General features: G+C 37.4%; 1 protein-coding gene across 6 annotated transcripts in view; it reads right to left on the bottom strand.

Moving 5' to 3' along the window:
- The window catches only part of RFTN2 (raftlin family member 2), a 36,644-nt gene extending 27,423 nt beyond the window's left edge, over window positions 1–9,221 (bottom strand). For 4 of the 6 annotated variants that reach the window (XM_027678183.1, XM_027678185.1, XM_027678184.1 and 1 more), the window contains exons 1-2: window positions 5,158–9,221; window positions 1,066–1,249 (exon numbers count right to left, since the gene is read on the bottom strand). In XM_027678183.1, the coding sequence (XP_027533984.1) occupies window positions 1,066–1,249; window positions 5,158–5,296 (323 nt within the window). In that variant the 5' untranslated portion in view covers window positions 5,297–9,221. Of the gene's footprint in view, window positions 1–1,065; window positions 1,250–4,268; window positions 4,407–5,157 lie in introns of those variants that run through there. The other 2 variants (XM_027678182.1, XM_027678186.1) reach the window with 2 other exon arrangements.
- Window positions 9,222–11,027: the final 1,806 nt, after the last annotated feature.

Genomic DNA, 11,027 nt, shown 5'->3' on the forward strand with positions numbered 1-11,027 from the left:
TCTATTCAAAGGCCTAAAGGTTCAAACAACAACTTTATAAGGATGCCACATCTAGAAGGATAGGGCAAGTTGTGGGAGCTGCTGCTGGCAGAGTCAGCTCTTAGAAGCCTCAGCTCCAGAGAGCAAGCATTCTGCTTTCTTACCCCAAGCTTTTGCCCACAAGAAAAACCATTCACCTTGTTTGCAGATGAACTTACAAAGGTTAAGTTGTATGAGCAGCAAATACCCTGGACAATGCTTGTTTAAGCAAGGGGTTTGAGAAGTTACCTCAAATGAACATGTTTTACAGAAGCCTTACTGGATTGGCAGGGGGCAGCTTCCAATTTACACCCTTCCAGTCCTCCAAATAAATGAAAGAATCCTTCACATAAGGACTCAGGAGTGAAGGGAAGCATAACTTTTAATGCAGTAAGAACCTCACTTTTCTAGTTTTTCAAAATAAGAACAAAAGGTTATATTTTGGTACATTCAAATAAACTAACGGTAACATTTCCTTGTGTTCTTTATGATCACATGGTGATTACAAGGCAGTGAAAACATGAGTAACAAACAAGACCATGGATCTGGAACAAACTCTTGCATTTCCCTCAGTGTCAAAACCAAGCTTCTGTAAGACCTCTGATCACAGAATGATTCTTAATAAGAAAAAACCCAAACTCTCCCTGACAAGCTGTTTCACAAATTACATGTCATTTTCCCTGGGAAAAGTGAAAACAAAAGTTTTGAAAACCAAGAAGATAAAGCAGACATAAAGTAATTTAAAGCAGCTTATTACTCTCCTACTGTTTTGGTTAAAACCTGCAGCAAATAAAAGATTAAGACAGATGATATTACACTTTGGATTTTTGTTTGGACATTTACGATGCCAAAGTAAACATTAGCCTGTTGTATGCTTAGCATTGATTAAAAAACATTATTAACTTACTCACCTTTCTAGACAAGGTACAATTAATTTGATTCTCTGAGGCACTTATTTCAAACTGATAATAAGTTATGCAAGTTGAGCAATCCACCTACAAATGGCTTAAGTAATGGATCAGAGTATTCAAATGATTTCACTGTTACCTTAATTTTAATCGGGAAAGTACCACTCGATACATGTGACTTGCAGGGAAACTCCTCCTACGTCCAATTGGCAGCATAATAGGATGAACAGCTCCTACAACATATCCTTTGCTGTAATATTCTTCCACCTGAGATGCTATATCCAACACAGAACTGATCTTGATAACTTCTGGATTTGACGAAGCTAAAAGCATTGAAAGCAGAAGAGAAGCACATGATCCCGTGTACATCGATATACATTCTAGGAGAGTTTCTTTTATGTAAATCACACAAAACCCATCCCAAGGCATTTGCTAAAAAGCTACAGTTCTATTTATACAAGAAAAAGCAGATTCAAAGATGATTCAATAGTATTCAACCACTTGAAGTAACTATTTTTACAACTTCATATGATCTATTTTTAACGTACTTGGGAACATTTTCTGTTTGATCTACGTTTGCCAAGCTGATTTAAGAGCTGAGTTAACATCTGAACACACAATAGGGCTGAACTTAACAAAGCAACTATTTTGTCCATCCAAAGCCTTAAACATACTGATGCAGTATCCTTCAACCTTAGTTTTGAGCTAAGTTCCTGTATAACAGATTTAAGCCTGCAACAATTGATTTGTTTTTCTCAGTTTTTTCCCTTCAGAAGTCATCTGTGGAGCGTAGGTTGCTATTTTTACATAGTTCCAATTCCTTTTTCCAGTAAACCTAAGTACACATCACCTAAGTAAGCTTGTGGTGTTTAATTTCTATGGAGGATCCCTGAGTGCATGCAGGCATTTTGCATCAATAGGCAACATCTCAGTAATACACAGCTCTTAGGGAAAACTACACAGATAAAGGGAAAACTTCTTGGAGAATCTTTTTTGAATTGTCTGATCCACAGCACTTGCACAGAGGACATTCCATGCTGGTAACAGTATATTCTGCTGCAGTCAGTCTGATGGGGCAGTAATTCTTGTTCCTCTCAAGTACAACTGGAATTGCAGATGCTCTCAGACAGCAGGAAATCAATACCATATACAGACAGTAACAAAAGAGTAATTATGACACCACAGATTTGCCAAAGTTTTCATCCCCTTCCATAAAGGGACAATATTTTGCCCTCAGCAATACCTCCATCCCATGATTCCACTCATAGTAAATCTAGGAGACATATATGCTGAGAAATAACTGCTCCACAACCCACAAGCCAAGAAAGCAGCAATGATGAAACATGATCATCACTTATTTTGCAAATGTCTTAACCCCTTTTCATTAACAAAGTTTCCCTCCTGATGTGCTATCAACAGGTAGCCAAAACGCTTTTACCAATACCAGAACTGCAGCTAACTTGCCAGCTCCACAGTAAGCTTCCAATGCAGGACACTGAAGATGACAACAAACCAGCTACTTCATACACATTCATACTGTTATTTAGAGTGACAAGAACTTCACAGCTTGTCATCTTAGCAGGCTGCATCAAGGTTCCTCCTTTTCTCTAATAGGAGGGTTGTGGACAAAGCATAAAACATTCTGCTTCAGTAGGAATATTTAAAGTAGTCCTACTTTATAGTTGAAATGACCTGAAAAAACAGTAGTTGTTTTTGTAACTGAGATATGCCTCACGATTGAGACCTTGGAATTTACAATCACTGACAGGTATTTAAAATTATGCTTCAGAGTTCACTGCTCCCTTTTCTTGGTACTATTCAATTCCATCAAAATAAAAGATAGGTTGTAATTTTCTCACTTGGGATTCTCCTGGTGCAGATCACCCTCCATGAAGCTGAAAGTCAATTTTTTACAGTACGGATGGAAACTTATGGGGACCAGGAGGGGAGAAGCCAAGGTTCAGTGCACTGCTAATAACTAGTTAAGATGCACAAGGACTCTGGCCAGCAAATTTACACTGCAGCATGGTTGACCTAATCTGCATCATGGCTTGGGAGAAGATCAGGGACTGCTGACAGTCTGTCCAGCAGGCTCATTTCCACTTCACACAGCACATACCTGATGAAGTACAGAATAAGGCAGACTGAAATGAAGTAACACAAGGTTGCTATATTTTTATCTTGATGCAGGACATAGCTTTCTGTAGGATCCTAAGGATGATTAAGTGCTGATTTTCTGTTTTACATGTGGCAACAAATCACTAGGGCAAACAGAAATCTTTGTAGGGGAAGACCTCACTTGGAAATTGGCAAGACACAGAAGGAGTGTCATGAAGACATAACACAACCTGACAGCAGAGTGAAAACTTTGGTGTGAAGTGATAAAGGGATCTCACTAATGTTTCACTTAGCTAAAGGATATTCAAGTAGCAACAAGTACAAGAGTGAGTTGACTGAGGTAGAAGAAAAAAAAAAAGAAAGCCCAACATATTCTCCACAATATTTTAGCTAATCCCCACATTTCAGAAGCAAACAGAATTCACAAATACCTCTCAGACAGTATATACACTGTTTTTTTAATTCGTTATCATACCTCTATAAAGGAAAGAAATTCCAAGCAAAAAATATTTTAAGGTCATATACACACAAAGCTAGAACCATGCAAAAGAACGTGTTTACAAATCCACTTGCTTACAGTCAGAAACCTAAAAAGATTTAGGCAACTATCAGAAACTGATTTTGCTTATTTGACATTCATAATACCACAGTAGGCCACTGAAGCCAAGCATTTCTGAATATCAGACTAAATAGGAGAAAATTAATCTTCACTGCTAGGTTATTTAAACACAGAGATGCACCTTTATTTGCAGTTGTTTGATGTGCTTTTACTTAAAAAAAAAAAGTCACAACCACCTTTATAACAGATCCTTTACACAACACTTTCTGAAACTGTGACTTGGAAACAAGAAAGTTATCCAGAACACAGGCTATTTAAGAACACTAAATGCTCTTCAGTCTCAAAGTTATCCTTTCTATTACCAGTAGATTAGGAGGTAATCCATGTACGCATTAGGCAGCCCAGCTTTATTTCCAGCATGTTACCACTACTACAAGTTTTGTTTCTTCATAAGGAAGAAGTCAGGAAGAAACTTTGTGTAAATAAACAGAACAACAAAAACTGTTGGATTTCACGTACTATAACCTAGTACCTTGCAGATTTTCAATGAAAATACTTATATTTTAAATAGAATATTACCACAGTCCTTTAATTTAGAGGTAAAACTAAGCAGAAGCCAAGTTTTGTTTATGAAACAGTTCCTGAAATTGCAGACCTGCACTTACACTTCCTCCCTTTATCAAACCCTTCTAGCAACTGCATTTACTTCAAATCCTTCTTATTAAGCAGTTCCAGTAGACTGAGTTGTTCTAAAATGCAAGTTACTATAAAGTGACTGCAAAACTGAGCTGTCTGTTCTCCGAGGGCAGCCATCTGGGCTTGTTTATGTTTTCAACTTTGTGGAACAGGGAGTTGCTCTGTTAGAGATGGGACACCCTCGGGAAGGAAGTATCCCACAGAGCACTGTCTGCCTCTAGCTATGCATACAGATTTTGTTTCATTTCAGTCACGATTTCAAAAGACTATTCAACAACTACAAGTAAAGCACTTGGAAAAAAAATAGTAAGATGAAACTCTAAGAGCCTTACAGAAATATCTACCAAGAGTCTGGAGTGGGCATAAGAGGGGAAGTTACTCCTAGTATACAACTAAGGAACAGACTTACTTCTGCATAAAGTAACAAGGACAATGACAGCCTGTTTTCAGAAGTTGAGTGCATTTAAAAAAAATTGTTATTCAATTAAGGTTCAGGCACAGTGTATTTTCTGAACCGTCACACTGAATTCAGACAACCATTATTCAAAGCGAGTACGGATGGCAGTATCTGACTCACAGGAAACCAGGAAAATCTCTAACAGTTTTAGCCAGCTTCCTTAACAAGGACAGTTGTGTAATTTGGAGGGTTTGGTTGTTAAAAATACTTCGGTAGTTTCCACTGTAATTTTATATAAGTGAGGACCTCCGTCATGATTTGTGTTTCAAAATAAGAGTCTTACATTCTGGCTGGCTTTGCTAAAAGTATCTAAGATTTACTGTAAGTCAAACAAGACAGAGCTAAGTTAAATGCTGTTCCTTATCTCAGAATAGTAAACATACAGCATAAAAAAAAAATACCTTCTAAAGTAAAATCCAGCAATACATATTCATAAGCAGAATCCGTCTTTGTTTCAACTTGTGGTCTCTTCAGTGTAGAAAAGATTTTTCCAGGGCTGCTATCATCTGGGTCTTCCAGCTTTCTCAGTCCGCACCCCATGGCAAGATCTGCAAATGATTAAGTTGCAGGAAAAGGTGGGGGGAGCAGCAAGATCTGTCGCTCTTACTACAGGAAAAAAAAAAGTAATCAAATAATTCCCTTTGATTTTGTTTTCTATTAGCTGTAAATCCAAACAGAGAAAAAATCCAGTTCCCAAACAGAAAAGTGAAGGTACTTTCCATTCATTTTTAATATAGAACCCGTAAGCCCGCGATGATTTCAAGCTACAAACTTGGTTAAGAGTAGGCTTGATTTCGCAGCAACATTAGAGCTGCTCCAAACTAGCAGAGATTTTCCATGCCACGTCAATTTACAGCCAGCCCCTATCAGTGCTCTCTTGCAGAGGACACCAATAGTGCTTTGTTTGTCCTTCTAGACTGACTGGGTGAGGGGGGGCGGGAGGGGGGGAAGAAGAACTGAAAAAGAAAGTTAGAGAGAAACTTGTCTGTCATTACTTACCTCCAGAAGTTCCCAACTGCAGTAGAAAGTCAGAGGGGAAAAAAGCAAGTTAGTCAGAATGAAAGAATGAGAAAAGAGCCTCAACATGGTTGGAGACGAAAATCACTTCCAGAGAGGAAGTCAGCTTCAAGAGGAAATTGCTTCTGGCATCTCAAAGGGTAAAAAAGCAAATGAAAAGCTGTTTAGTCCTTATTTTAGATTTCAGACTTTGGCTCCTATTTCCTTTCAACAGGAATGTTCTTCCAGAGGGAAAAACAAAAACAAAACACATCAACATAGTGTAATACATCGTAATAACAAATTTATGTAGTAATTTCTTGTCCAGAAAAATTGGTAAGAATCTACATCACTAAAATTAACTCAGGTAACTGGTTTTGAAAACCACCAAAAAATGACACTGAAATGTTCCTCACTTCAAATGGGAAGAAAGACTTTTTCAACATTATATATGAAAAAAGTTACAAGACTTTGTTTACCATTTTTCCATGGGTAGTGAACAAATAAAATCCTTTCCTCCTCTGTTAGGATAACCTCAGTTGGTACAGCCACAGGCTTTCAACACTGTTTCCTACATAGAACTTTTCTTTAGGTCCTGAAAATTTAGTATAATTTTAAGGGCTCTCAATACTCTTATATTAACTATTGCAAGTCACTTGTAACTGTATTACAGGTGATGCAAACCATGATAACACATAGAGGAAAAAGGAACAGTAATTTATTTTCTAAGGCTTTGTTAGGAAATTCACCTTTTTTTTTTTAGATTGTATCTAGAGAAATTCAGAATCACCTAGAGAAAGCCAAAGATTCATAATACCATTTTAGACTAAAGGAACTGCACATTTGAATTCAAAAAGATTTTCTGCTTTTTTTTATTGAAATATATTAATCTTATTAAAAATGCCAATATTTTGTATAACGAATCACTGTAAATTAGGCATTAACTATTTGTGGGATTCTGTTCTGTTGGAAGAAAAGTGATCTAACTTTTTATTTAAGTAACTTACCAGGAGTGATAAATCTAAAGACCACACCCCATTGAAATACATGTTATAGCTTAAATTTACTTAACTCTGGAAAAGTTCACAAGTCACAGAGCACAGAACCTAGGACTGAAGGTGTAACTATCACATACAGTCTTTAAAACAAGCTCCTGGGTGCTGAAACCAAGAGGAAATCCCTGAGCATTGTCATCTTGATTAAAACCTAGGAAAATATACCAAATAAGGAGAATTCATCATCTTCCTGCATGTTGTCTTACACATAAATTGCTCCCAGTTTTCAGTAAAGGTTATCCCTGACCTGTTGCTATACCAGCCATACATGTAAACTGTCCACTCAACCCTGAGAACGCCACTGCTTCATTCCACAGAGACTTTAAGATCCACTGTAACTGCTTGTATAAAGTCATGGCATGACTAAGATAGTTGCAAGTAAAACAACTTTTTGCAGCACTAGTCCAGTTGCCAGCAGGCTGCCTTTTCATTTATTTACTTTACTTAACATAGCTACATTTTTAATGAGGCCAGAATATTGTATTTTGAACTCTTCATGACAAGGCTTACACAATATTTCAACCTTCTCAGCAAGACAGGATTTTCCATAGTATAAACAAACTCATGACACCACAAAGAAACACTGTTACAGATAAAAGCAGTGGTCCTTATTTTGTGCAACCCTAGATTAGGATAAGGAGTTATAAACTTCCAAGTTGGAAGTCAGTCAACAGTTGTCACTGCAGACTTGACTCAGTCACTAGACTGAACCAATGAAACTGAGGACTTCACATGTCAAAATAAAGACAAAACAAAATCAGCAAGAACCAGCAGCATCCCTCACAGGAGTTCAAAACTGCATCAAGGCAGTAAAATGATTCAGGAGAGATGCAGAATCACAAGATTCTCGGATTCAAGAGCTGCTTGAAGAGCTGTCTGAATAGCTGTAGTTTCCTGTTGCAAAGTGGATACAAACTACATAACAACCCACTTACAATGATGCAAACTGCAAACACGCTGGGAACTGGTATCAGAGAGGAGCAAATCCCTAAAACACTGATTCACTGATGTGTTGCAGTCACAGTATCCCCACTGAAAGAGCATGTGACTCCTCCATTGAAGCTTGATGTAATTTTTAGACTTTTAAAAAGGCAAAGTTAGCCAAACAAAGGGCCAGTGAATCCAAAGGAACTATGCTTCTGTGGAAGGTTTCCAGGATCCCTCAAGAGTTTTTATTCTGACGAAATGGAAGAGTGATATGAAGCCTGCAGAAGAGCAGCACACCCACAGCAGTGTGTCCCCAGCAATGGATTACTGCCTTCTGCTGGCAGCGCAGTATGAGAAGCAGCAGCAGTTCGGCACAGCAGTTCTGTGCAGACTGTGAGACAAACACTCCTGCTGTCTACCCCCAGCTCAGGGTTGTTCCTGTCTCTTGGTCATGATGTGCTTTGTTCCCTGTTGTCTGTGGGAGGTTTGAAAACATTTGCAAGGAAGCATTTTTGTCTTTTTTGTTACATTACTGAGCTTACTGAGCAGAAGGACACAATCCCATGCTTGAAATGGATTTGGAACTACACGTGCCCCTGTTCCTGACTCTATGCTGAGCTGTTACCAACATTACTGACACCCAAGGCAGGCTCTCTGTCTGTGGCACTGGTGTCAAATACAAGAGGTACTGACACCCCTTTCTGAGGAAATCTCTCTTGCTAGAATTGTAAAGGTAACCCTTCTTGGGGTTTCTAATATCTGCGATAAACCCAATCTGAATACAAAGCCTATTTACAAGAATGCCTTCTCCAAAACCCAGTATCACCTGCACAGACCATTTAATAAAATAATCCAGTTTAAACTTTGCCTCCCCCAGTACCTCCAAAGATCAAGAACAGGAAATAGTACCTGACAGTATGGTTTTTTCCCCAAGTCATTTCAGTTTCCTGTTGATTAAAATCATGAGACATAAGGAAAATCAGGAAAACCGTGCAGGTACACAGATTTCCCTTATGTGCATGCACACTGTCTAAATAAAAGCTAAAACTAATAAATAAAAATTCAGGGAGATGAACTTATAATAAGCATTTAGTTTTTAATGGATACTAAAACTCAAGACCATAAGTAATTGAATCTGCAGTTCAGTCTGCTATATCAGTATTCATAATAAATGTTACCTGTCTCTTTCCGGTTAGGATACAGGCTAATAAGTTCAAAGCAATAGGAATCATACTGCTCAAATGCTGCATTAACTTAAAAAATAATGAAAAAAGGCAGTATTATAATTTTCAATTTTAAAAGATGACTCAATGACTCAGTAAAAGGGCTATAAAATTTAAGGGGTATCACAACCATGACAAAACTCCTGCTTTGTCACATGATTTAGAACTAGCTGAAGATTGCAAGAAAACATCACCCACCTCCCAGCCTGTCAGGACACCATGGGCAGTACATTTGCAGGAAGGTTGTTCACTCAGAACATTTCAACTGTTGAGCTTACCTGGAATAAATTCACTAATACAAGCTGCACGGACTTTAAAGATCCATTCCCAGTCTCAAGGTTTGTGCAATGAGCATCAGAAATGTAAATATCTTAAAACTCCAATTACCTAAAGAATAAATCATTGTTATTTATAAAGATTGCTAGGACCAAAACTGACTCAACTAACAAGAAGCAGAAAGGATAACTTTTAAGTTCCTCTGACAAAGTCAAAACAAAGTATTCGGACCAAACATGTTTCCTACTTGGGGTAGAATATTTTGATCCTCCAAAGGCAGGTAAGAGCATTATGGGAAAAAAAAATCAGCATTATTATTGCCTGTAGATCAGCCATCACTGACACAGAATGTTTTTAAACAGAGGACAGACACATTAGTAAGACACAAAGGGGCAAACTGCAAACACAAGCTAAATTAGTCAGATTTCCCCAGAACTTGAGGGTATCTGAACAGCTACAGGACTCAAACCATTTAAAAAACCCTAAATATCAATTACCTCAAATTGCAACATTTTTGAACTTCAGTTCCTCTCTGAACTTGTTTTCAGGCTTACTTCTTTGCTTTATGACTGAAAGCAAATGTAAAGTTTTTGCTTGGGAGAGGATAATGACAGAAAAAGCCAAAATCCCATGAGAAGAATTCTGCAACTCAGTTGTCCACTATTTTTCACAGCCCCATCCCCAAGAACAATTTATTTATTTTTTTTTTTCCCCATAGAACGAGTTGATTTTAAGATACTATGAAAGTACCCAAGTTCCATTCTGAAGGCTCTTGGGTTTGGCAACTTGCTTTTTCTTCACCCCAGTTTTTCTTCTTTTTAAGGAATAGTTTTGTAAGTATGACAGGAACACGGTCTATAAACATGTCAACTTGAGCATAAAAGCCAGCTTTTATGCTACCATCTTTAACTTAATGTTGTAAAAGTAATGAACACAGATGACAATAGTTTGCTTTTGCAGTCATTAAAATATAGTTTAATGATCAAAGTTTAATTCCATTTTTCGTATTTTTCTAAACCCATATTTAACTACTCACCAATGCGACAAACAAAAGTTACAATCCAAACAGTAGATACAGACCAGTTGGAACTAAACTTTTAGCTACCAACTCAGAACTTTACTAGAAATTCAAAACTGTAGAAACGTATTGCTGTATTACAAGCAGTTGCAATAGAAAGAGCTTTTGATTTCTAAAAGTGCTCACAGTTCTCTAAAATGAGATCTGCAAGTTTACCAAGCTTTTATTTACGTGCATCCACAGTCTCACTTATCAAGGCTGCAATAAGTACACCCTCTGTATGTGCAATACAGTATCAAACAACACAGCCACATGTTCGCCATCAACTAAAACCATGTATTCTAGAATGAAACTCGATGGTCTAGATTTGGATTTTCTGTATAACAGCTATATATGGATTTGTGTACAGGACTGCACACACTGTATTATACTTTGTACACTTAAAATACTGCTTTAAGCTATGAATTTTCTATTTCAATAGGAAACATAAGAAGCTTCCATACCAAAAGAATTGAAAACTACTGTAGTACCTTCAACATTGAAAAGCCACAAACCTAAAAAAGCTATTTGGCAGCCATGTAACTACATATTTTAAAACTATGTTAACAGAGAAAAACACTTCAAGAGAGCCATGTGTTCTGCTAGTTTCTGCTCAGTTACTATTGGAATGCAGTTTACTCAATGACTTAGTATTAGCTAGTTGGAAACATCAGTTTCAGAATGCAAAGAATTGCCAATTTAAAATGAAAAATGTAAACAGTTTTTCAGGGAGGATG

The sequence above is a fragment of the Neopelma chrysocephalum genome, unplaced genomic scaffold, assembly GCF_003984885.1.
Source record: "Neopelma chrysocephalum unplaced genomic scaffold, ASM398488v2 Primary Assembly neopelma1_44, whole genome shotgun sequence".
NCBI classification, from domain to species: domain Eukaryota; kingdom Metazoa; phylum Chordata; class Aves; order Passeriformes; family Pipridae; genus Neopelma; species Neopelma chrysocephalum.